Source organism: Dromaius novaehollandiae, chromosome 6, assembly GCF_036370855.1.
Source record: "Dromaius novaehollandiae isolate bDroNov1 chromosome 6, bDroNov1.hap1, whole genome shotgun sequence".
Lineage (NCBI taxonomy): Eukaryota > Metazoa > Chordata > Aves > Casuariiformes > Dromaiidae > Dromaius > Dromaius novaehollandiae.
The window spans coordinates 9,962,955-9,989,825 of record NC_088103.1 but is presented as its reverse complement, the minus strand read 5'-3'; the positions used below and the strand labels follow the sequence as shown (position 1 = coordinate 9,989,825).

The following is a 26,871-nucleotide window of genomic DNA, read 5'->3' as shown; positions in this document are numbered from 1 at the left end:
ATAGCCCCATCTTTGCAGATCATGCAGGCTGGGGTTGAAAGGGGCGGGGAGAAGCTGTGATTTCTTTGAGGGTTATTACTTTCTACCTAGTGATTACAGATGAAATGAAACCCTCTCCAAGAGATTATCTCATCCTGCTAAGAGGTGGCTTCTTAATAGACAGACAGTATGTCTGCATTTAAGACTATTGAGGGGATGGCACATCCTTCACAACGTGTGCCTCTCTGCTTCCATAAGTTTGCTGTACAAAGTTGGAAAGTAATTAAAGGTTGCCCAGAAATCAAAAAAATCATCATTCCACCAAGCTAGAAAGGAGAAGAGCATCATACCCAAAGAACACATCAAAACACACACACTGCGACCGGCCCCGTGAAGCCAGAGACAAAACACGCAGATCTAACCTGTTATTTTGCCAGCAAACTATCCTGTTGGAGCTGATGGGGGCTGGCTTGGAAACCCAGCAACAATAAACACAATTACAAATTAGGACGCTCGGGGTGTTTGGTAAATGTTTCACCTGCTGCAGATTATTGCTATACGCCCGTGCAACGCGGGTCCTCGGGCTGCGGTGCTCCTGTGAGCACGAAGCCCTCGCCCTCCCACTTGCCCAACGTGCCAAGAACAGAGGTGGGATTTTGTCCCGGGTCCCCAGCACGATGCTGCTATCAGGAGGACCTCAGCAGCAAAACAAGACCCAAAAGCCTGTACAAGTAAGGACATCACAAAGAAGAGGCTGGAATAAAATATCTCACTTAGGCAAGAGAAAGCCAGGCCAGACCTTCCAACACAAGTTTCAGGCCACTGGAAGCACAGCAAAGAGACTGGTGTTACACCAGCACAGCCCTGGCACCCGACACCTTGCTACATTTCCCTGAAAGCTTCCCTCTTCCCCTCTCCAAGTCTTTGTTTTACCCCGGGCTTCTCAGCATCGACGCCTGAGGAGCGCCGAGGGCCACCACCGCGGCTACGGCACGCTGAGCATCTTCCAGGCGGGCAGCTCCTGCAGGGCTATTTTTCCTCACTGAACATTCCTGCAAAATCTTTAAATTAATCTTCCTGGGTTGCCCCTGTCTCCGCCTTTAGTCCCGCGCACATGAACATTCACGCAACCAAGCGTGCCGCTGCAAGGCACGGTCGCAGAGCCCGGTCACGACGTCGCACGCGCAAGTAGTCGAATAAACCAAAGTTTGCGCTCCTACAAAGGCTGCGAATGCCAGGGTGGAGGGGGACGGAGACCCTCGGCTACCCGCAGCAGAACCAACTTGCTCCCGGCCAACAACGCCGAACGAACGCAGCTTGAATAATTTCGCAAATTTGTTTGCCGTCTCTCTAGGAAGTTAAAAATAAATAAATAAATTTGCATACAAAGCGCTGCCGAGGAGTTAGATACGCTGGCAAATTTTGCGTGCGCAAAGGCAGCGGCGGGAGGCTAGGCTAGATGTGGAGGATAAATTATTCATCCTAAATTATTTGTGCGGTTTGAAAGCCCACAGACGCATAAGGGTAAAGCAAGAAGGAAAACTGTGCAGGGACAGAGCGGGGGGAAAAAAAAAATGAGAAAGGAGAAGAGCTAGCAGTGATTACAGGCCGCTCTACAATGTAGCAGGAACATCTTTCCTATCAGTTCTGTTATCATCACCTTCAATTTAAAGGCTCTTTATTTAAAGGGAGGGAAAAAACCGAAAGGTGTCCGGGCGCGTGTAAGAGCATCGCTAATGCGGCTGGAGCGGGAGCTCGCGCTCGTCGCAGCTGCTTCGTATTCACGGCGGCAGGCCCCGCAGCCATCGCGGCAGGATTATATGAGCCCCCGAAGACTCCCAGGCAGGATGGCAGGGAAACTGATGTAATTACCAACATTATTACCATTAAAGCAAAATAATAATGTTAATTACAGCTAGGGCTTTGGGAGGCTTTCTCCGCTCCTCCTGGCCCCTGCTCACCACCTAGCATGGTCCAGTTCCAGGCCGTGTAATGGGACCGGGCAGCGATGGTCCCCTCCTTTCCCTGTCCCCCTCCAACGCCTTTCTGTACAATTAAAAAACCAACCATAAAAGCATCGCTTCAACCACACCAACATATTAAGGATGAAAATGGTGACCAGTGGCTTGTGAACGCTCAGTCCCAAAGGCTGCTCCCCAAGCAGAAGGGATTGCTGTTGATGGTAAGTGCTTGCATGCCTCCCAATTAAAATAAATTGGTAAATCAAGGCTGAGTTCAGGAGATGTGACACCTGCAAGCTGGACAGCAGTTGCCTAGCCAGTGCTGCGCTGCCCAGAAACTTTTCTTTCAATTTTTAAGCTCCTTTGCCACAGCCCTATCTCTTACTGGCGTTTGCTTGAACTCCACGCTCAAGACGAGACGAGCGCAGGAGAGAGCTCAGTTCTCCACAGACGTCTGCCAAAGCAGACACACGAACACACGAGTGGAGGGGAAAAGCTTGCTTTTGCAGTGCAGGTGCAGACTTCAGCAGAAGACAAGCATGTGCCAACAGGTTCACAACAACCACACCTCAGCCCTCTTAAATGCCTTTAATACCCTGTAGGACCACAGGCAACAATTTGGCTGGGCTACAGCCGAGAACGCTTCCCTGAAAAGTCTGATCCAGCAGCCAGCAGCATGCTTTTCCAGACCTTTATCGTAGGAAGCAGAAGTCAAAGACCTTCAGCCTGGAAAATATCTACCAACGGTGCCTTGCTATCTCACAGGCTCACGCCAGCAAAGCTCAGAGATGACGTACGGGCCTCTGCTCCTCTCGCGCAGACCGACAGGCGGATGGTTGTAGCTGCAGTGGGTGCCTCCTGACAACAGAGCCCTAGTATAATTAATACACTCCATCAAGTTACAGGTGCTTATTTCGGTGCACGTGTCACCTCATGAATGGCTGGTGCACTAAGTGGCAGCCGGTGGCCTAAAGCATGACCTAGGACAGCTTTTTGCTGGAAGATGTAACCCAATAATATGTATTACTTTATAAATCACTCTGTGTTAAATGTAATGGGAGGAGGAAGGTGGGGAGGACACTAAAGAGAAAACCTCTGCTGGAAGCCACCTGAGGGAACATCTGGTCAAGAAATGAACGTTTAAGGGACCTCTCTGCCAGCACGTGAGGGCTGCTGATGCTCCAGGGTTGAGGAGGCCACAGCAATCTACTTTTTCTGATTTAAAAACCAAACTCTGAGGTCCCCAGAAACACGGTATTTGGGGGCAGGGGGGTAAAGCCAAGCGCCCGCAGGAGCGGAAGCGCCAGGGGTGCGTCCAAGAGGAGAGCAAACCCTGAAGGTCAGAGTAGCAGGCACACGAGCGGCTAACTAATGTACTACAGCAGCCCCACGGGGCGCATGCACAGGCAGACGCGTCCTAGCAAACTGGAAAGCCATAAAAGTCTATTACAGCAAATCAAACAGCAGTCAGCATGACAGCCATTAGCCTGAAATGAATACACGAGAACTTAATGAGCTCTGTCGAGGCCAGCTTGGTGAATTAAGTTGCCAAGTCTAGCAGGATTCCCCTTTCTTTACAGACTCGAGCGCGTCCGCGCTGCCTCGTTACGATCTCGACAAGCGAATCGCGAGCCCCCGCGCCCAGACACCACAGACGATTACACCGGAGCGGCGGCCAGCGCCCGACGCACACGGCCCCGCTCTGCTTTCCGAGCGGGTGCCGGGATGCAATTAAGACCTGACAAGGCAGAGACGAGCGCCGGGTGCTCAGGGCCGCTGCGACGCTGAGGACCCAACGGGTAAAGGGGATGTCCTCTTCCTCAGACAGGCTGCCCTCTCCCCCTGTCCTCATGCTAGCAGAGGAACCGCAACCCGTGGCCCATGCCCAAATAATTTCACATTCTCAAACCAAGTGGACTGCATAAAGCACCAGGACGGATATTTTCAAGCAGTACTGTTTTTAAAGGTCAGCTTACTCCGTGTTCCATTTATTTATGCGCGCTCTTCTTTGACTCTCCTCATGCCACACAATAGCAGTGAGGTTTAAATAGCTTTTCTGTTGCTGCTCCATTAGCCAGGACAACTGCAAATCGATACATCCATTTATCTCAAAATTAAAAAGAGAAAAACCCTCATTAGCTGCCAATTCTGCGCAGAGCTAGTCTATGCAAAACTGCACTGGCACTTCTGGCTACCCTCTTTCCCATCCTCAAGCGCCAGTCTCTCTTTATTCACCAGGTGTAGGCCCTTTGGCTCAGGGGGGTGGTCTTTGAGACCCATTTCACTGCTCTCACCCTAGCTGTTCACCAGGACCAAACCTCCCCGTGTTGCATCCCGTTGCAGCAGTGCATGTTTTCCAAAGGTATTATGATAGGTGTTGTCACCCTGAGACCCAGCCAGCAGCCAAGCAATTTGGGCAGAGCTCCCAAGCTCAGGCCTAAGCTGTCTGAGCACGGGGAAGGCCTGGGGATGCTGTCATCTCCTACCATGAACAGTGCTCTGCTGAGCTGTTAGCTGCATCTGAGATGTGTACTCCAGCTCACAGGGGCCACATCACCTTCAGCTTTGAGTACTTGCTGTCAAGCAACAGGGGAAACCATTGCCTAGCAAAGCTGTCAAAATGAGATGACATCTCCTCCTTGATGCCTTCCAGACCAAAAAGATCAATGACAAAATTAAGACACCTTCCAAGAGACGTGTGTTCCTAGAGAAGAAGCCTGCTTGTGGTCTTCCCTGGCCAGCCGGAGCACAAACCAGCAGAGAGATGCTGGCAGGTGGCAGAGCAAGCGTTGCTGCTCCCTCCTCTTGCAGGCTGCAGCCCTCGGAGGGTGCTCTTTGGGTGGAGAGGCTCCATCCCCTCCTCTGAGGGTGCCTGACATGAAAACGTTATCTCCCTGGTAGAAGAACAGAAGTGCCTCCAGGACGCTGGCTGCGCAATGAGGTTGTGCCTCATTACCTCTGATCTGCGCCCTTGGTTAAAGATCACGGATAGAGACTGCAAACTGGCACACGACAGCTTATAATTAGATTAGGCCAACCTCCAAAAAGCACAACTCCGAAGGCCAAGTAGCAAAGCTGGTGCATTGTGGGAAGTATCATGGTAACTACACCCAAAACTATTAAATGTTCCTGGAAATTCCTCACAGCCAAACTGTGGCTCACATGGAAAGCAGTGTGACATGAGAGAGGGAGGCTTTGGGGCTCAGCTTCTTTTCTCCTTTTTTTTTTTTTTTTTTTTTTTGCCATCTCACCTGTCCACAGTTCCCTTTGTCCAGTCAGCCTTAATTTTCAAAACCATTACCAGACCTTTGCCCTTCCTGCTCTCCAGGCTTGACACATTCGGGTTAAAAATCTGAAATACAGAAGGGCTTAAGATTTACAATATTAGCTCTCAAGGCAGAAGCAACAAGCCAGAGGAGATACTTAACTCAGCACCCATTCCCAGGTGGGCACAGAAACCTGGTTTCCATTTATCTCCTCACGGAGATAATAGCTTTGTGGACCCCCAGCAGACAACCTGTGATGGGCAGGAGCTGCAGGAAGGAAAGACAGCCACCCTTCAGCTTTGAGGGATCCAAGCAGAAAAGCAAGAGCAAGGAGCAGTTTGTACTGCTTTTGCCAAGTCATTTCTTTAGCCTCCAAACTGTAAAGAGAAGAAGAAATGACTCTGACCCAGCATCATCCTCAAAGGGAGGTGTCAAATGACTGCGCAGAAGCGGGTGGCGCAAAGATGAGACTGAAACTCCTGGCCAATGCCTCACAAGCAATCTAATGAAGAAACCTCATCCCCGTGGCAGAGGCACAGGGAAAGATTAAAGCCCAGCATGGCAGGGCATCAGCAGCCAGCATATTAAATAAACCATTGTAACGCAATAATTTGTACTTCTCAGTTACCTCGGACTGCTTGATTTCACACATACAAACACACACTTGACCTCATCTGCACCCCGAGGCATGCTCTGGGAAGAACGGGCTGCCCTGGTGTCAGACAGAGGTTTCCTCCACCCTGTTTTAAACATAACCCCTGTCCTGTCCTTCTAACACAAGCAACTATGTTCTACTCCACATACCTGAAGTCTAAATTCACGTCAGATCTATAAGCTCCTGAGGTACTTGTGCCAAACTGAGCTTTCGGCACAGATGCCTTCCTTGGTGGTACAATTAGGTGCCACCTCCTTTGCAATGGAAAGAGAGCAGCAGAACACTGGGGAATCTCTATCCTTGAAGATGGTCGACACTTGACTGGATAAAGCCCCCAGCAACCTGATCTAACATGCAAATTACCCCTGCTTTAGCAGGAGGCTTGACCAGATGACCTCCAGAGCTCCCTTCTGACCTAGGTTACTTTAAGTCATCTTGGGGCAACTCCTGCTAGAGAGCTGTTTAAGGAAACTATCAGCAAGGGCAGCATCCTTCGGCAGGCCTCTGCTGGAAATCAGTTTCTAGCCTAAAAGGGTATGGAGGAACTTTTATTGCCAGCTCAAGTTACCTCTATGACAAGAGCTGTACTTCTCCCCTCTGCTCAAAGGGAGGAGAAAAAGAAACAGGCTCCCATTTATGGCTATTTTCCAGCTTCACTCCTGACCCACATTTGTCCTGGAGAAGAGATTACCTGGGCTGCAAAGGCTTCGAGCTCCACACCTCTTCTTCTACCTGCCTTTTCCCAACACCCAAAATGCTGCCATTTTGCTTCTACCCATTTTCAGTCAGCAACAACTTTTGGAGATTTAACCCTCTACCTAAACCCAGTGATGGGTCAGGGCAGGATGACAGGCCCCTATTTTGAGAGACCATCAAGAGTTTCTCAGGGCCAGTTACTGGAAGAAAAGTCACCATACTCATGTAGCCAGACAGCCCTGCTTCTGCCACTGGTTGGTGACAACCACAGGGCAAACTTGGCCGCTGAGAAAGAGAAGAGTGGAGAGCCTGCACGGAGAGGCAGTGTGGGTGCCTACCTCCGGGATGCGGACGCTGTAGGGCTGGTTGTGAAACCTCGGGGCATTGTCGTTCACGTCTCCCACTTGAATGTTGACTGTCCCTTTGATCACCTGCAGCCACAAGGACAACAACAAGGAATAAGCTTTTTGCAAAAATTGAAAATCTAGAGCAAGCTCGTGGCTCTACAGCCTGACTTTGGCTTACAGCGAGCTACCGCCAGGTGTGGTCCCACATCTGCCCTGCTGTCCCCAGTCCCCTGGCAGAAGCCAAAAGCCCCCCAACAACCACATCTGCCCTGCTGTCCCCAGTCCCTTCCCCAGCCCCCCGGCAGAAGCCAAAAGCCCCCCAACAACCACACACCACTCTCCCTGTGTTGCAGACCATGAAATGAGAAGTCACACTTACCCCCTGGCTGTCACTGACAGAAAATTCAACCGTGAATTCTGACTTGGTCTGAAACGGAAGAAGAAAAACGTGTAATTAAAGATACTGTGGTGTTTATCTGCAGACGGCAGGCTTGGGACCTTTAGCCAATATTATTACATGCAAAATACTTTCAGGACCTGCAATTGCTCTGTGGAGAACAAACGCTCAGAAACAGTAATGCCAGTGGGGCTCCAGGGCGTTTCACAGGCACGGAGAGCGGCTCTGCCCCGGATCAGTAGGACGCAGGGCCTAAGGAACCAACTCCCCAGCTGGCAGCCGAGCACTTTAGACAGAGAACTACGCAAAAGTAGATGAGAGGAGCCTGCTTTTTAACCTTCTTCAACGTGCTAGGGAGCCCCAGGGCTCTCTGTGCACCCGCTCGGTGCCTGACACTGCTGCGGTAGCAGCGAGAAGGAGCAAGTGCAAGGCAGGGAAAAGCAGTTTTCCACCCACCTCCTGATAGCCTACTGCAACCTGACACCGGCTGCAAGACACAGAAACCATGCAAAAAGAACAGAAAAAGCAGGATAATTAACTTTCGTCTAATTAACTTTCGTCTAAGAGGACGCTACAACGATCTCACAGAGGGCATCTACATCTTGCTGCTGCTGTCCCAGCTTTACCTGCCACGTAGCAATTCCTGGGATATTCCGCAACTGGGAATGCTGGGACAAGCTCGTGGTCTGCACTATGAACAGGATGATATCCCACAAGCAGAGGGATTTAAAAAAATCCCTGTGCAGCCCCCAGCATCCCTTAATATTTTAGCTAACTTACTAGCTTGATCTAAAATTGAGATCTATTAACACCACTAGTGCTGGAGGGGAGGGAAACGGGGTATTTCAGCATTAGGAGACTGGGGACATCGCGGGGGGAGAAGTCCTACCTCATCAGCAACCATTTCCCTTATGTTTTACCAAGGAATTGCACAGGGCTGGGGAGCACCATATCTACCTGTCACCTGGGCAGCAGCCGGTGTTGAAGGGCCCAAAGTCCCTGCCAGGCACCCGGCCTCTGAGCAGTGACGGGCAGTTGAGAAACACAGTGCAGGAAGGACCGGAAAGCAAGCTCCGAGTGAGCCTGTGCTCTGCAGACGTGGTTGATTTATTACTAACAAGGACAGCTTAGGGACAAGGCAGCCTCTGGCCCGCAGGACAGGAGCTTGGCTTGCACCAGGATTGCTGCGCATCTCAGGGAACGGCTCACAAGCGCACGCACCCCTCTCGCCCTCATGTCCACTGCCCAGAGAGCTGGGTGTTTCAGTCTGAAACAGCCTTTTTGAGCTCCTGCCTCGGGGCAATGCCTGTAGGCAGAATAAGCCACCCAAACACCATCCCCTCCACCCACCAGTGCCACCACGAGGGGCAGAGCAGTAGGGAGAGAAAGGAAAGACAGGAGAGAAGAAACAGCCTGTTAAGCACACGATTAGAAAAAAAAAAAAAAGTAAAAGAGCCAGAGAAAGCTGCCACATGCTAATTGCTGCTCCCACCCTCCATTTTAGCCCCTACTTTTTTTGGATTTTTTTTTTTAAAAAAAAAAAAAAAAAAAAAAAAACCTCTTTTTTTCTTCTGATCTTGGTGGGAGCAAAAACCTTTAGAAAATTACTTTGCCTCTGCTCATCTGCTCTTTCCTCTCTTACTCTATTTTCCCTTTTCCTGCATTGCTTATCCTGCTATGACTCCCTCTATCTTTTCAAGCCTCTTTTTCTCTCTTTACTGTTACTTTTTTACACTGTACAAGAATTGATCTCTTGCTTTTTTTCCCTCACCTCTTTTCTTGCATGGTTTTCTCTTCCCCCGACTTTTCGATCGCTTGCGGCCAGTGTCTCTCGTTCCCTGCTCCCAGTGTGCTGTCCACCGCCATCCTCTCCCTCACATATACCCTCCTCCTTCCTCCACCATGAATTCTCATTTACACCTTATCCGTGCAAAGCTGCGAGGGGGGGAACATGTTCACCCCAAAACAGCTCTTGTGCATAATGCAGGCTCCCCAGTGGACACCCAAGCTGGTCCCCCTCCCCACAGGGCACCCAAATCTACCGATCCCCCTCCTCAGCTGAAGGCTGCAGTCCTAAGTATTGGGAGGCATTTGAATAAGAGATTTATGACTCATGCCAGCAGCTGTGGGCAGGGGGGAGAGGGGTGGGGGAAGCGCTTTATGTTCAGTCTCACTCTTGGGCTGTGAAACCGTGATTGCCCTCCCCGAGCCCAAGCGGCAGCTCCCGGGCCAGCACATCTGGCTCGCTCGGAACTGGTCCCCATCCCCGCACCGCTCGGCACACGCACGTTTTTCCCAAACGGACTTTTCCGCGGCGCTTCCTCCCGCAGACGGCCAATGCCAGAGGTGCGGTAACGGGTTTTATCCTCACGACGTTGCTGCTGGCAAAGGAAGCACTCAACACAGGCAACAGGAGTGCAGGGGAAATTAAGGACGTTGCCCAAGTCGCGTAGTATTTGCCAGTCTTACCGAGCTCCTGCCCAGGTGCCTTCGCTACCTGCGCCACCCCTTCCTCCCTGCTCCAGGAAGGCAGCAAGGGCCAGGGCTTTTTCCAAATAGGCCCCTATATAGGATACCCTGTATTTGTCCACCAAAAACTGCTATTTAGTTGAGAGGCGTAAAACTGCATCAAGGCAAAAATCTTGCCAAATTTAGCATCTGAATCCAGGAGCTGCTGAAAAGTCATGATGGGAGTCACTAAGGGAGGGGTACTTTGCACCTCTTCACATGCAGTCTTAAATGATAAAGGACCTCTTGGAATACTGATTTAAAGGGGGAGCCTGGAAGTTTCCCTGAACTTCCCAGCACCCTGCTCTTTGGTAGTTCATTTTCATTTATTATTTTCTTTACTACTGACTCACACATGTTATTCTGGTTCCCAACTCAGCACTTAGCTGAGACTTTTCGCCATCCCCCAGATTCCTCTGGCAGAGGATGCTTCCCGCAGAAAGGGGCATTACCTCTCTGTCCAGGGGCTGCCTCAGCCAGACAACACCGGTGACGCTCTCCACCGCAAAGAACCTGCTGGCCTCCTCCCCGACCACGCCAAACACCAGGGGGTCGTTGTCCAGGTCCCGAGCCAGAAGCTGAGTCACTGATGAGCCTGGGAGAACGAAAAAGGAAAGATCAGCCCTAAGAAGATTGAGACACATGTGCCAACACATCTCCCAGCTCTGGGTTTCATCTCTGAGCCATGAGTAGAGATGATACCCTGATGCTGAACTCTGTCAAGTTGCAAGAGGCTTTGCTTGTGATATGGATATAAACCTAAGGACGGCAGGGAAGAGGCACCACATCTGCAGTGTTTGAGATGGGAACAGACTCAAGGAACAGGACGGGCAGTGAAAAGGTCAGAGAGCACAGGCAGCTTTGGGCATCCTCGTCCCTTCAATCTGGGTAAGCAGAAGTGACACGGATGCAAGTTACAGCAGGTATGAGGTTACAGCAGGCTTCACAGCCCTGCAAGACTAACTGTTACAGCATCTCCTCCCTAATCCCCCCACCACAACTCCTCTGCCAAGGGCCAACACCAGCAAATGCAACAACGCTTCCACATGAAAAGCAGTATCCCAAGGCCAAGAGCATGGACACGACAACCAGGGGTGCCTCCCTGGTGACTAGAAGCTCGTGGGTTCAGCTGGGCGAGGAGACAGACATCGATTTTTATTTAGTTATTTTTTCATGAGGCAACTGCAGCAAATGCTGGCATTTCTGGTGCATGTGAAGCCCACATACCCCAAAAACATGAGAGAAGCTGGGACAAATCCATCACCAGCTTTTGCCAAGTCTTGTTTGAAACCACCCCCTGCAGCATCACAAAAGCCTAGCCTTGCCAGCAAAGTCCTTGCTCACCTGCTCCTAATGGAGGTGCCATTGTAAATGTCTCTTCTTGCCTTCCTTTGAGGAGCTTTATTGGGATGTCCCCCACCAGAGGGGATCTGAACCCTCTGAAGCTGCTCCATGGAGCCATGCTTGTCCTGTCCACAGACTCCATGCAGGTCCCCCAGCTTGGTCACCCCCAAACTGAGGCGGGATGATATCTACTGCTCTGAAAGCAAGGGGCAATTGTCACATTTGGAGCCACATTTTAGCCCCATAAGAACCTCCTCAAATCCTTTCAGTCCTGTCTGAGCAGTCTATGATCCCCTCTGGGACAAATTGAGGGCATCCTGCACCTCCCTCTGCCACGCCATCCTCACCCCCTCCTGCTTCCCTGCTCCAGCACATCCAGACCCTTTTCTTCTCAACAGGGTCAGCAACACTCCCTTCCGCTGGAGAGCTGCCCACAATGCACCAGAGAGGGGCAAATGCGGGAAACACGAGATCCTGCGACAGAATATTCATCCATCACAATAACGTTACTGGTAACAAGGCAGAAGGGGCAAGAGAGTTAAAAGTACAAAGATGAGGGGAAAAAATACAAAAAAGTACAAAAAGTACAAAGAAATACAAAGATGAGAGTGAAAAGGACATATTCTTCTTGGGGAAGAACATCACACAAGGAGGACAGATGCATGAGTCCCCAGGTCCATGACAGATAGTCACTCCCACAGATAAGCTTTAAGGTAAACAGGCCCCCCACAACCCCAAAACAACTGGCTGAGAAAGATGGTGGCCAACTGATATATTAACATTTAATCAGTCTTGGAATATCAGGGAAGTTCCACCAGACTAAAGCGCTAATATTGTGGCAATATTCAGAAGGCAAGCAGAATGACCTGGGCAATTATAGACTGGTTAGCCTGACATCAATCACGAGAAAAATAATGGAAAAGCTGATACAAGATTCCATTAATACAGAATTAAATGATAGGAATATAATTAATGACAGTCAACATTATTTTATGGAAAATAGGCCTTGTCAAACAAACCTGATTTCATTCTTTGATGAGATTACAATTTTGGCAGATAAAGGTAACGGCAAAGAGGTAATAGACTTTTGTAGGGCATTGGACTTAACACCGCATGACTTTCTGATTAAAAATTTAGCACGGTACAACATCAATAAAGTGCACTCGAATTAGGACCTGGAAGAACTCAAAGCCACCAGCCGCTGATGGAAGAAGTCCCTACACGACTGCGCGGGGCTCGGCACATGGAAACGGACAATTGCTGCCTACACAACTCCAGGTGACATGAAGATCAACAGCATGGCAAACCAGCGGGACAACCAAACAGGCAAAATCTCTATCAGAAAAAGGAATACTGGTTGCTTTAAAAAGAGCAACTACAATTAACCGTGGGGGCAGGAAGGGGGGGAGCAGAAATTAGCACAGAAGTTATGGATTCCCCTTGACATCCTCAAGTCGACAGCAGGTGCTCTTCTGGAAAGCACATTTCAGTCAAACTCAAGTTATCAGTCTACTCAAATTTCAGTGCTTGCAATAGAGAAGAAAATAGATTTACTGAGGCCCTGACATCCATGAATGAACAAGAAAGGGAGGTGGATCTGGGCCTGTACATATCTCGCAAGATAAAAATCACTGTGCAGTCCTCATGGAGCATAGGTGGAGGAAGCTTTTGCTCTCCAATGCAATGACATGTCTGCATCCAAAAAAATCCCAAAGCAACTGGCTGATAATCACCACGCAATAATTAGCTCAGGATTCCACCCAAGGCATCTGGGAAGTTTCTGACAAAACACCAATTTGAGCCATTTTGTGCAAAAGTGCCAGACTGGAGGAAATCTGAAACCACCCTTCGCAAAGCTTTCTACACCCAGAAAACACCAGTAAGACTGCAACCCTCCCCACCCCTGTCAGCCGTATAACTAGGACAAGATAAACCCAGGGTCCTAACTCAGTATTCTGCCAAATTTAATGGGAGGAGCTGACTTTCAACAGGGTGTTTGCAGTCCTGGAGAGAGCTGAGTATGCGTCCCTCCCTTGCTTCAAATCCCAAAAGGTCTTGGTTGCATCTCACAATGGAATGGAAACATCTTAAAAATTCTGCTGAATAGGAAAACCGTATCCCACCCAGTTCTAATCATAGTTGCATTCATGTTTTGTGTGCTGCAAATCCCCTCGCATAACAAATTAGCCAGCAAACGAACGTTTAACTCTTTTCTGTCCCTTTGCAGCACAGTTACTTCTCACTGGCAGGCAGTTTAGTTCCTAAGATTACCCAGAGCACAACACAAGGCAGTCCTGAGTGCATCACCCCACCCGTATTTCTTACTCCTGCCAGCCTGCAAACGTGCAAAGTTAGATCAGCAAGCCGGGCATGACTGCTCTCAGCTCGGAGTATATCAGCAGACCAAAGACCAGGGATAGATTCAGTAGGTAAAAGAAGAGGAAAAGCAAACGTGAGAAACGTTCAGAGCATATACATTCCTCATTTTATTTTTTATTTTTTAATTGTTATCAGAAACAAGAAACCTCATTAGGACACAACTAGGGGAACTTCGAACATTAAAGGCTAAGCTGTTTTGTTATTTTGCTGTATCGGAATAGAATCCCATCTTACATCTCCAAAGTGAGGCTCTGAAAATTAACAGCTCTTTCACTCATTGCCCCAACTGCCCGTCAGTCAGTAATCACCATCCAAACTTATGAGCACCTTCCAACTCATTACAGAAAAAAAGAAACTTACACACCTATAGATCAAAATAACAAATTAAGCCAAAGATAATGAGAAACAGATTTCTCAGACAAGGAATGGGACTGCACAATCGCTTTGTCATTTGCAGTTCTGCTCTTGGCGTGTTTTTGCAGACTTTACCCCGAGCGGGTGCCAAGTTCAGGCGCGTGGTGCAAGGCAGGCGCGTGGGCAGCAGCGACGACGGACTGCAGCAGAGCACGCGGCAGCACTTCACCGTCTGCGGTCAGACACCAGCTCCTGGGTCCAACGCAAGTGTTAGTGCAAGCTACCTTCCAAGGAGATGCATGTTTTTAACTCCCAATTTTTTGATGCTTATTTTTTCCCCCATCTTTGTTTTTCTCCCACATTTACTCTGCCAAGGGAGGAGCAGCAACCAGTTGGCTGGCACAAGGCTGGAGCGTATGAGTTGGGCCATGGTCACCTGCCAAGAGATCATGGAAAATCCAGGGCGATCACAGGGAAAGCACAGTTGCCTCACCCATAGGTGGGAGCTAGACCTCATGCAAGCTCCTAGCCCAGCAATGTCAGCTCTGCAGCTAGACTCCAGGCTCTCTTCCATACAAACAACATGCAAAATGAAGATGACCCCTCTCAGAGAGGGGGTGCAGATGCCAGGCAGCCCCGCAGCCATCGGGAACCCCGTTTCGGGGCGGTCACAAAGCAAGCCGACATGTGGCAGCTCTCGCCAGGGCTGATCCCGGAGACGGATGGAGCAGCCTCCCCGAGCCCAAGTGCCAAGCGACTCCGGCGAGGGCTGAGGAAACAGGGACAAATTATCCGTTTGCAGTGCAAAGTTATAGGCTCCATTTGTTTCCCCTCAGGAATCAGACAGGGCAGTTAAGTGTCTTGATTCCACCAGATAATCACAATTTATCTTGTCTCCTTTTGCTTCCTTTCTCTCAATCACGGCTACTTCTCTCTCTTTCTCACATATACACGGATTTTCTTCTTTCTCCGAGTCCTGAACTTTGATTGACCTCAGGCTTTTCTTTTCTTTTTTTTTTTTCTTTCTTCTTTTCCCCTCTTGTTTTCTTCCTGCTAGGAATGGCTTTTAGGCTTGGCTGCTTTGCAGGGTGTACTTTTCCCCCCTAAACTTGAGCTCCTGTCTCAGTGCCTTGCTTTCAGCTGTAAACCTGGATATTTCCAGCACAGAAATGAGACAATTTCTTCCAAGAAACCTCATACGCCGCCCTCCATCCTGCCACGAATGGAGGCAGGCGAAGGGGCCGAGAGCTCCCAAGGGGTCTCGTTTTCAAGCGTGGGATGAGAAACGACAGAAAGGGCCAGAGGAAAGTCCCGCTGCTACATCAAGATGTGGACAACCTGGGATAGTGTGGGATGGGACGGGATGGGGAGCTTTGGACCTGTCGGTGCAGTGGCCAAGCTGTTGCTTACACCAAGAGCAGCGTCGTTGGTCCTCGACCAAGGCCACTGGCCGTCGCGCCGGAGTCACTTTTCCCACGCCGTTGGTGATGCTGGATGGCAGGCAGCCGCCAGGTCCTCCTGCCCCCCAGCCACCCCACGTAAGGCGGCTCCAGTTAGCCCAGTCCATCACAGCAGGCCAGCCTCCGACACGCCTAGTGTCAGGACTTGACGGATCTGATCTTGAAATTCAAACCCTGTTCTTCTCATCCATCACCTGCTCCCTTTTCTTTGCCTGTAATTCATTTTCTCTTTCACCTTTCAAAAAAAAAAACAAACCTACAAAAAAAAGCCCTTCCGTGATGTTTTCCCAAAGATTTTTTTTTTTTTTTTTTTTTTAAAAGAAAAGATGAAATGCCAATATTTCCGTGCTGCTGAGCACTCCGACAACATGCCACCTCCAAGCAAGGGGAGGGACGGCAGGGACAGCAACTCGCTAGCGAGGGAAGAGCAAGTGAAGTCTCGCGGCAAGCAGGGGACCACCGCAGGCATGAGACGCTCCCACCGTTTGGGAAGGGGCTTCGTCGCCGCAGAGAGGAGCAGCCCCACAGCAGACGTGGGTGCGGACATCCCGTTTCACTCCTCCTCACGCGGCTGCCCCAGTCTCCGTGCCACAGCTGAAGTCCTTGATTTGGGCCCACGATGGGCTGAACCGCTCGCGCAGCCAGCCCCGGCCTCACCACCTCCCCGAGGCTGTCCTCGGCCAGCCAGCTCCGGCCCAGCTCCCCGCCTCGCTCAAAGTCATCGGCCCTGCTCCCACCCGGTCGGCCCCAGCCTCCCGGAGCAGCTTCCCTGCCCGCCCCGTGGACGGCCATGGAGCAGGCCGCACACCCGGGCTGCCAGGCCCTGACCGCCACGTGGCTCCAGGCTGCCGCTGCAGGGAGGATCTCGCTCCCGGGCAGCTAGACCACAAGCACGCTGCGACTCGGGGGTTTATACCCAGGTCAACACCACAGAGATTTCCTCCAGGACACCTAAAAGCACAGCCAGTACCCGGGCAACCCGCTCACCCCGCTCCGAGCCGTCCCTCCAGAGCCCGTGGCCACCAGCTCCCTCCGTAAACAAGATCCCACCAGATAGGCAGGCTCTGGCCTCATTCTCAGGAAGGGCTCAACCACCTGAGCCCAAGTTTTCCAGGAAGACTCAGAGTTTCCACTCCAACAACCCAAGTCCATCTAAGCGTTACACGACTCTTTCCAGGCGCGTAGCAGGACGCATCGGGTTACCTTATCACCGAGGCCACCTCCACTCCACCGGCGCAGGCAGAAGAGGTCAGGGAGATGCGAGCAGCCTTTTCAAACCTCATAATACAGACCCTACTCTTTTCTCCTGGGTGTTTGTACCATCAGAAAATGCAGGTGGTCTTCACCTGAGCACCACGGGGAAAAAGCCAACCTGCGCCCATTCACGACGAGCCGACACCACCCATCGCGTGCGGAGCAGAAGGAAGCCAGACACGGAGGCGACGGGGAGAGAAGGGAAAAACCAACCTGCGCAGTCAAAACCATCTTGGAGGGAGTTTCTCCAGCTGGGGAGTGAAAGGTGCAGGCGAGTTTTTCCTAGCTCCTCTGATGCTCCCAGCCAGAGCAGGAGACAGAGCCCGTGATTTCTCCACTGCAATTAGTTATTTTAATGGGCGAGTCAGTGTCAATATGGAATCCATAAGCAGATCTGACAGCCAGCGGTAAACCTCAGAAAGTCCATTGCTTGTCTGCACTCCCTGCTAGCTCTCACAGGGACGCTTAAAAGGATGCTTAAAACAGTTTAAAATGAAGAGCGCAGCAGTGATTAAAGCTCAGAGCACACCTGGAACAACCAGGCATTTGCTCCGAGAGTTTTACTTCGCTATTTACCGAACACTTCAGTCAACTTTACAAGGAAAATGGGAGGAAAAAAACCAAGCATAAATTGAACTTTCTTGACATCATCATTAAAGCAAACAGAATACGTCTCCCTACGGATGCTGCATGCACAGCCACTCGGCTGCTCGCCCACACCGCTCCAGCTGCCCAGGCAAAGAAATGGCACCCTTGTAATTAAAACCAGCACCTACATCAACGCGGCTGAGACAGAGCAACTTCCCTCCATCAGCCCTCAAATAGATTTGGAAGCAGCACAGAGATCAAGTGAGTTCTCCTAAACTAGTTTAAAAGATGCCTCAATGCCAGCGCTGTGTCTCAGCGTCGGCTGGAAGTTACAGCTTTTGCTTCTTTTTCTCTGTAGAGTGGCTACGAAAAGACTGTATTAGCTTGAAAGAGGGAAGTAAACACAACTGCATCCCCAAACCGTGAAGGATAAAACAACAAAAAACACCCTGTAAAAGAAGGGGTCCAAGTCCACTCAGATATTCCCAACGTGAAAAGGGCTCCCACGCTAAAAAACACCTCTTAAAAAATAATTTCCTCTCCACACTGCCTGGGAGCCTCATAATTACTAACAATGATCACAGACCCATTCATTTTATCCTAAAATTAATATATCACATTTGGAATGATATCACCTTAATTTATCACAAGATTTATGAAACCGGCACTTTTTCTAATGAGATTTATGCAAATTCCGCTCCATCCATTGTTTGCGCCATAAAAAAGTTCCATTGCAGAAGCGGCTATGTCAAACAGTCTCACTCACTTTTATTGATATCTGTCCTTTACTTCTCCATCCCCGCAAAAGGGGGAGGAGAGGAGCCCCTTGCAGCCAGGGTGTGATCCCATCGTTCGCAAATTAGCCCGGAGCGCAAGCAAAGCAGCCTTTCTCACTCAGTGGGTAAGGATAAGATTTGCAGGCAAGCCAACAATTTGAGGCACTTCAGGGGGACTTTTTAAACTGATTTTAAAGGAAATTAGCTGGTGCTTCACTTGCACCTTTGTTGGAGAAGGGTCAGAGAACAAGAGAAGCACCAGGGAATTGTGAAATTAAAGTTTTTAGGCTTTCCAGAGTATAAAGTCCGTGCTTCGTAAACTTGCAGAATACATACAGAAGCAGAGGCTCGGTGGTGGAGGGGGGAATAATCACCAAGAGAAGCATAAGCAATGGGTATCATGGGGTTATAAGAGAGGAAATCGCATGAGATGAACTCGATATTTTACAGCAGAACTGTAAATTGAGCTCAAGAAAGGAATGCACAAGATGCCCTGCCAGGTGAGGAAAGCATTTGATGCAGTGTCTTACAAAGTCTTCCAGAATTAATTCAAATTGGTTTAGTCACAAGAGCTCTGGCAGACAACAAGAACTCCCTGAAGGACGATGCTCGCAGGCGATTTGCCCTCTCCTGTCCAGCCAACATCGGCTCACGGCCAAACTTAAGCCCTCCCTGGGGTCAACTTCATCAGGGACCAGTAATAGGGCAGGCTATAAACCATGGCCTCTGAGCACAGCGAAGCATAAGGTTTCATGAAGACCAGGGTTGAGTCTCAGGGGCATCAGCAAGGCAGTACAGAGCAGGCCAGATGATTTCCAACTCCAAACATTTCTGAGCACTGTCAATTGGAAATCACACAGAGATCTCCAGCAATACGTGCACAGCTTAGCTCGAGAGGCAGGGGAAAGGGATTCTGGAAAAAAATCTAAATATTACATACAGCCTTGCTTCTTGGAGCTGCCCTCTTGAACTAACAGCACTGTGCTTCACAAGACACATGTACAGGGGTGGGAGGAGACAGGATGAGCTAAAAAGCAAAGGAAAACATAAATCTGAGGCTAGCAGGAGCTTCCCAGCAACAAAAGCTACTGAGGTGTCAAATAATGGCAAAAAGCCTCATTGTCGCCTGGGGCTTTTAAAACTGGCCTGGAAAAGATGTTACAGAAACGATCTTATAGCAGCCCCAGAGGCACTGACTAGAGGAGCCGGCGCGGATCTGAAACCCAGTTTTGGCAGCTCTGGGGACGGGGCGGAAGGCACACCAATCCAGCAGTAAAACTGGCAGGGAGACCCAAATCCTGCCGGTAGGGCAGTGGGGCTTCTCTCCATTCAGGCCAAGGGCCCCTTCGCGGGAAGCACTAACCAAGAAGAAATTACTCCGGACCGATCGAGCGGCCCTCGGGCCCCAGCATCTTTCCAGGACCGGGCAATATCTCCTCATCGGAGAGCAGAGTGACACAGAGACAGAGCGCTTGGGATAAAATTACAGCTCAGGATGGAAAGCTCTCTGAAGGGTTGGAAACACCACGGCAGAAATGCTCGGCCCCGCAGACACCCGCCAGGTAAGAGGAGGGAATAGCCCAAGCCCACAGTGCTCTGCCGTGGGAAAGTTCAATCCACCAAAAGGCTCATTCGAATGACTTGAAGGGGCTCTGGCCGACTGCCCCGGCAAAAGGTGCCCATCAGGGAACAAGTTATGCATCCGTAAACGCACAGTCCTGCTCCCTCCGTGTCCACGTGCTTTCTGGTATCTCCGTTAACGCGGCTCCGTACTGCCTCCTACCCACCGCCGAAACACCGCAACCCTCTGTGCACACACCCGCTAACTCCTCCAGGAAAATCTAGCTAATACAGTCTTGATTAACATTTCTGACACAAAGTTTAAACCCTAAATCCACAGAATATCCTTTTCTAATTAATTTTTGAAATAAGAGAGAAACAGCCTAGAAAGAATAAGGAATATTTCTTTTGTTCCTTCCTGTCTTTTCCCAGTCTCCCCACCTTCCTCCAAAAAGAAAAGATTTTGGTTTCTAACTAATTAAACAATCATAAGATCAGAGGAAACTGTCACAGGCACCAACATGGAGGAAAAACACCATCCACTTCTCCTCCGCGTGAATATCGTGGCCCATTAAGGGCAGAAAAAAAAATTGTCAGTGATGGCAAGAGCTTCACCATCTCAACCAGGCCCCTGGTCTGATTCCCACCAACTTCAGTCCCTTGGACAATCCCAACGTGAACAGCCTTTCCTTAGCCTGAGAGTTCAGGACAGCTTTGCTAGCCTGGCCCATGCATTCATCCTCTCCCCAGCAGCTTACAAGCCTATTTGGCAAGTTACAGCCAAACACAGGAGAAGGATTCTCACCACGTAAGTAAAAAGTTCCTACACATTTCAGGAAAATAATAGCTGAACCGAGGAAAGCCGGGTGCCTCTCCTGAGGAGCCCAATTCCAGCATGAATCCAACAGCACAAATAAACCAGCCAGCCAGCACAGTCAGGGAGCAGGTCATCCCACTCCTCTCAGGACAACCAAGGGTCCCGATGGGCATAGTGAGACCTTCCTACTGGGAATTTTATCAACTACACATGGAGTCCATGTGCCTTGCACAGACTGGTCCCGACATTGTGTTTAGCAAACCGAACCTCAGCCCTAGGAGACAGGTTTTCGGGAAAGCTCCTCTCAAGCAATCATCCTCAAATGATTGTTCCTTGCGGCAAACTCTAAAATGATACGGATTTTGAGGGTCAGAACCACATGGTTGGGGACCTTCTCTAGTGACTGATGTTAGCTTAGAATCACGGCGCTTCCAGAAACGAGAGCGCGTTGTAGAAGCGATGCAAATCGACCGCAGGAGCTGTACGCACAAGCAGACACACGGAAGCAGCAGCACCACAGTGCTGGAGTCAGTCCCACTTGGGGAGCAGAAGGGCAGAGGACTAGTTTTCCAAAGAGAGCTAGGAAAGCTTGCATTTCGACTGCCAGCTGGCAAGAGCAGGGATAACAAGAGATCCCTGACCCTGCGTGGTGTCACGGTTCCTCTGGCAAAGGGCTTCGCAGGGTAGCAGGAACAGTTTGAGCGGGCCATCTGCTGCAGCCCCGCTTCTGACTGCCGAGAGGCGCCCGGGGAGCGAGCAGCCGTGGGACACCGGGGGGGCTGCTGAGCACCCACGCTTTCAGAGGCACAAAGACGCGGCAGCCCACCGAGGCGAGGTACGTGCTAGAAAGCTTGCGAGGTGTCAATACAAAATATTTGCCTAAGAGATAATTGAGGCGACGTGTGCCAACGAGACAGCCAAGATGCTGTCACCCCTCCCAGAAAGGGAGGCCCAGAGCAGGTGGAAGACCGAGATTCGCCATATGCCGGCAGAGCACCTAGCCAGCGCCACTGAAGTTGCAACAAGCCAGGGACGGCAGTGGGGACTGAAACCGAGTCCTAACTCCAGCAACCGCTTTCTACCTATTAGCAAACATACAACATTATGAACTAGCAGGAGCTGCACTGGGATTGCTCGGATGGCAGTCGCCTCTCCTCCCCGCAACCTCCATTCGGTGCAAGAGCAGGAGGGCAAAGGAGACCAGAAAACCGAGCGGCTGACCCAGCCTCCTCCCGTTCTCCGCTTCTGTTTGACCACATTAAGCTTTCTAGGCACACAGGGCAAATAAAAGAAAAGCAGGCCCCAAAAGTCTAGTTAATTAGGTGCGTTGCTACCTGGTGAAAGTAAATGATTTATGAGTAAGATGACACATACGCATCCTACCCAGACAAGGTAACGTAGCTTTGTGTTAATTAGAGAATAGAGGCTGCTCTCCAATTAATACGAGGTCAGACATAAAGCCTGTTAGATTGCAATACTGATAGTCCCAAGACTGTTCTGGCATTAGAAAGGATCGTAAGGCACCTGCAGGATCAGGCCAGAACAGTAACACAATAATGCCAGCAACGCTAACAGAGAGGTCATGCAAATAAACGCCCAAGAAACAAGGATGGTGTGAAATGCCATCTCTTAAATAGCATAAGAGCTGCTTTCCCCACAAGGATTCTTGCAATGGCTCCTCCTCCGCATGGTAGGATTGATCAATATAAAGCGGGGGGGGGGAAATCTGTCAGCAAATTTTACTTGCACAAGTGAAGTTCAAGCAGGACTCATTCATGCCTTGCTTGAAATCTCATCTTTGCCCTACAGAAAATTAGGCACCCTGAGGCTTTCAGCCTCTCGCAGGGGAGACGAGACCCTTGGTGCTGCATCTTGCCTACAGCCCCGCTGCTCTGACAGCTCAAGAAAATGGTAAGTGCATATAGATACCCTGATCCCAAACAATGGGGGGTATTTTGCTGCAGCACAAGCACGCTTTAGTTGGTGTGTCAACCTGACTTGGCCCCCGAGCAGCTGCTCAATCACATGCAAGCTGCTTTGAGCCAGGCCACGCACGGGTGGTGGCAGCAGCCTTCTGAGAAGGGAAACAGCCACCACCTCCAAAACTCCCCAGACGTTTTCTGGGCCAAAACCCAGGGGACTCCTCAGGACTGCAGTCTCCAGGCAGCATTTGCCATAGCTCAGTAATACAAGAAGGAACCGTATCAACAAGCAAGGAAGGAAAAAGTGTCCGAGAGAAATCAGAAATGCCTCTGACTGGCTAAAGCTGGAAGGAAATGGTATCAGCGGTCAGACTCCTGTCTGCGGACTTTAGATCCATCAGCAGATTGACCTTAGACTGTCACCGTAACTCTCCAGGGTTTCAAAACATGTGCTGGGTGATTGATTGCACCCCTTTATAATGAAGATGCGATGGACTCCCTTCCTGATTTAGCTCTCTGGAGTTGAGTTAGCCTTGCTCAGTCTCCAAGATACGGCTGCAGTGAAAGCAGGACTCAAAAACGGGCCACAAATTGGCTGGATACAGATGCCCCAAAAGGCTGAGTTTGGTTAGGCTTCATTCCCAGCTCCTTTCACCCTCTCAAAAGCAAATAAAAACCTAAAGAAAACAAAACTGAAACCAGCAGGTGTTTGGAAGAGCCTCCAGAAAGCTGAGAGCCTGGGTAAATGCAAAGCACGTAACTCATCAACCCCTTTGTCCATCAGTCCTGGCCTCGAAGGTGCCTTCTTCTGAGTGCAACCCACCTCCGAGGCTGGTGCCGCCTGCCATGTCGCAGGTGGAGCGTGGTCCAGCACACCTCCCTCCCTCCCTCTTGCTCCAGTGCCAAAGAGAAGGTGGGGAGAGACTTGGCAGGTGGTGCCTGGGTATCTCAGGCACAAGCTTATCTGTGTCCCTGCCACAGCTCTGCAGTAAATTGCTTCTTGATAAATGAGGCTATTTAGGAGCAAGTGATGCCAGCATTACGGTTATTAATGACACCGACGTGGGGAGACGTTTAAGAGCGGCCTCGCGGTCTATTGTCCTCTCACGTGTGAGTAATGGGGCAGTTCAGTTACAGGACTTCAAACCCAGCTTGGGCTGTTCAACAACAGGAGCAAAACAACACCGAGGGAAACGGATGGACTGACGACTCTCTAATGAACTGATAAAGCCAAACTCCTTCAGTAGAAGCTGGGCAGAGCTCCAGGTTCTGGGTGACATTAAATCTGGAGCACTCCCAGCCCCTTCCAACCACCTCAACTCTTCCACTCGCCACTGCAAACTCCTAGCAGTCATAACGCAACACGCAGCATCTCGCTCTTCCAAACTGCAATCCCATGTAGCACGCCCACCCAAATAAAATGGAAAAGTCAGCCTGAGCTGGAAGACAAAGTGGTCCAGCTGTACTTGCAACACGTGGTACACCACGGAGCACAGCGCGGGTGATATTTGTTGAAGCATGGGAGGCCTATACAGGGCCATTACCTCACTTTGCACGTCACAGATGTCTAAACACGGCCAGGAGAACAATGAGCAAGAAATAAAGAGGCTGTTTACTGGCACAGGAACCCTTGGAGCAGAGCTCTGCAGTCACTGGTGGGAGTGCAAGGCAGAGCGCACAAGCACACAGCTGTAAATCTGCTTCTGAGTTAATATACCCACGAGTGTTTTTCTTCTCCTATGAAAGCACACTCTTTTGCAAACAAACATCTGGAGATCTCTATTACAGCTGGACAATTATCCCTAGTGACTAAAGCATTCAATTAATTTAGCCTTTCTCACTTGCGAGTTTGTCTGCAAATAGACTTTAGTTTGCAGGAATTTATTTGTTATTTGAATATATTCAGTGAATGGTTTATTAAAAACATATTTCAGAAAGGATTTCTTGCTAAACGCTCCTATGACTGTTGTTGCGAGGGTTGGCAACTGGCTGTTTGCACCATGTAGATGGTCACTACGGTCACGTGGGACTGCCTTTGCATCCTGATGAAATGCTGGGTGCATCCACAAAGAGCTTTCTAAAGGTCTGTGGAAACACCTGCACAGAAGTACATCCTCACCAAATCCAGAATATGTGGCCCATCTGAATTTACCTAAAAATACAGAACAACTTGCCTAGAGGTTGTTACCAAAAAAAAAGTGAGAACAGAGAAAGACACCAGAGTTAGTTGACTTTGCTCAAAGCACTGGTAAGGACATCTCTTGGTAGCTTCCACAACACCTTGCAAGCATCCGCATGGTTCCTTGTTCAGAACCCTGCCTACCTAGGTACATTTTTTTCTCGTAACTCCAGGGGATGCTTTTTACAGGAGTTTTGTCATGGCAGAAAGAGAAAACAGGGTCAGAAAGCAAGTACCAAAAGGCACTTCCCAAGCCTGATGCAATCCCTTGGGCACACAACAATCCCGGGCTCCTCCTTGCCTGCATACTGCTAGAATTGTGGCTTATACAGCACACGTGACACGTCTGAAACCACAAATCCTACTGCAAGAAGTCTTAATCTTTTACACCATGGTGCTCCAAGACAGTCATCCATTTGCTGTCCCCAAGCTTCGCTCCAGAGACAGCTGCATTTTGGCAGAGGGTGAGGGGCTTACGACACCCTAGATAAATCTTTAATGTTCAAGAGCAAATCAATTTCTATTTTTAGGACAGGTGAAACTGTCAGCTTTTTCATTATCTTTGTCACCATGGTAAGAAGGTAGAGAAGCAGATCTTGTGCGGGAAGCAGCAACGCTTGAGATACCTTCACGTCACGGCTGCAAAGCTACCTGGGCTGCTCGGGGCAGGGCAGATGAACAGCCGCAGGCAGGCCCCTGTCCCATGGACATCAGGAGGCTCACCTTTCACCCACTGCTTGCTTTTGCAAACACACAAGAATTTGCACTGCCGTTTCTCTAAAACAACACATGTCTACTTGGGACAGGGAGAAATGGAGACCTGATGCCAAGAGATGCCAAGTGGAAGACCTTGCATTCCTGCTCCTTTATCCCACTGCATCACCATGTTCAACATTGGCATATACAATAACGTTCACATCAGCCCATGCTTGAAGAACTCTGTTAGTCACATGTAAAAACATAAAATTTAAAAACTCAAACGGAAAACAAAGCCCCATGCTAAATCCCAGCTGCCTGGTCGTTTGAAAGCAAAAACAAAGCAATCACAGAGGTTTCATAGACTGTTCTAAAAGTAGAAATCTATGAAGAGAAAAGTGATCCAATAAGTCACAGTTTCAGGCTTTTTCTTTCAATTGCTCAGACTAAAAACTTTCAGAGCTTCTCCTTCCCCTGAAGCCCTAATTGAGGGAGATGGGGTACTGACCACTGAATTCAGCACCTACTTGCTAACAGTTACTTGTACATATCGGCGAGAACGGCAGGTCCCAGTCACCTCTGCCCTGACAGATGTGTCATGCAGGTTGAGTATTTTCCCAGCCCTTGTGACAGCACCAACCTCTATAATGCCAGAGGCTCACATGCAAAACCATGAAAACACGATCAGGGCTGAACCGTCCTGTGTTATTTCACCATTTTTCTTGTGCAAAGGAAGTCCAACCTGCTCTCCCCATCTGAGACGACTGTGATTTGCAGATGGTGAAGGCCTCACCAGTCATATGGCCCCTTGGTCCTAAGAAATGCCTTTGCACGTGGCTCAGCCTCTGCTTTTCCGGCTCACTCGGCTGTGACTCTCAAGCTGGAACCACGCAGCCTCTTACGACCGCACCAAGGAACAGCCACGCCAGCTCAGACGGGCACTCTCCTCCCGGGATGCAGGGAGAAAGGGAGGCTGAGCAATTTTCTGTTATCCCCACCATTTCATCCCTGCTGCGCCTCAGTGACATATTTAGTTTAGGGGAATATGGTGGGTATGACAGCAGGACATGTGATGGGATCAGAGGCACCTTTGCCTAGCAGACCTGGACACTGGCTCACAAACAACAATTACAAGCTTCAAAAAAAAAAAAAAAAAAAAAAAAAAAAAAGAGAGAGAGAGAAAGAAAAAACCAAACAACTTGGGGAGGAAGAGTCTACGTCTATTGAACTTCAAACCTCCCATTCCAGCCACTGCCTCGAGGGGCACCATGTTCACACCACTGAGCCTGCCATGCTGTGCACCCGTACAGCGCTGTGATGTGGGTGGGGAGTGGCAAGAAATACATCTCTTTTCCTCCTTCCCATTAAGAGAAAGTCATTCTTCTCCCTCTTTTGCTTGTGCATGCACATGCACGCACACACACACACACAGAGCTACTTTTCTCTCTTCCAGCCCTTGTCCTTGGGAGAAAGCAGAGAGCAACCCTTCCCCAGGAATCTCCCCAAATTTTCCTCAAATTTGGGCTGAGATTATATGTCATTATTAAAGAGTGCTAATAAGCCTTATAGCCAACAGCAAATGAGAATGGAATAAGGGAAGGATTTTCCAGGGACCTGAACTGCAAGAGATTCATAACTTTCTTAATACCTGTACCAATAAAAAGAGATACACAGAGTATTTTAAAATCAGCCTGGCTCTTTCCATTACAGGAAGAAAAAAAAGAAAAGAAAAG

General features: G+C 49.7%; 1 protein-coding gene across 1 annotated transcript in view; it reads right to left on the bottom strand.

Annotated features, from left to right (window-relative positions):
- The window catches only part of CDH23 (cadherin related 23), a 223,127-nt gene that overhangs the window by 158,369 nt on the left and 37,887 nt on the right, over window positions 1–26,871 (bottom strand). Inside the window, exons 4-6 of the mRNA XM_064513627.1 lie at window positions 10,262–10,404; window positions 7,284–7,331; window positions 6,896–6,988 (exon numbers count right to left, since the gene is read on the bottom strand). Coding sequence (XP_064369697.1) covers window positions 6,896–6,988; window positions 7,284–7,331; window positions 10,262–10,404 — 284 coding nt within the window. The remainder of the gene's footprint in view (window positions 1–6,895; window positions 6,989–7,283; window positions 7,332–10,261; window positions 10,405–26,871) is intronic.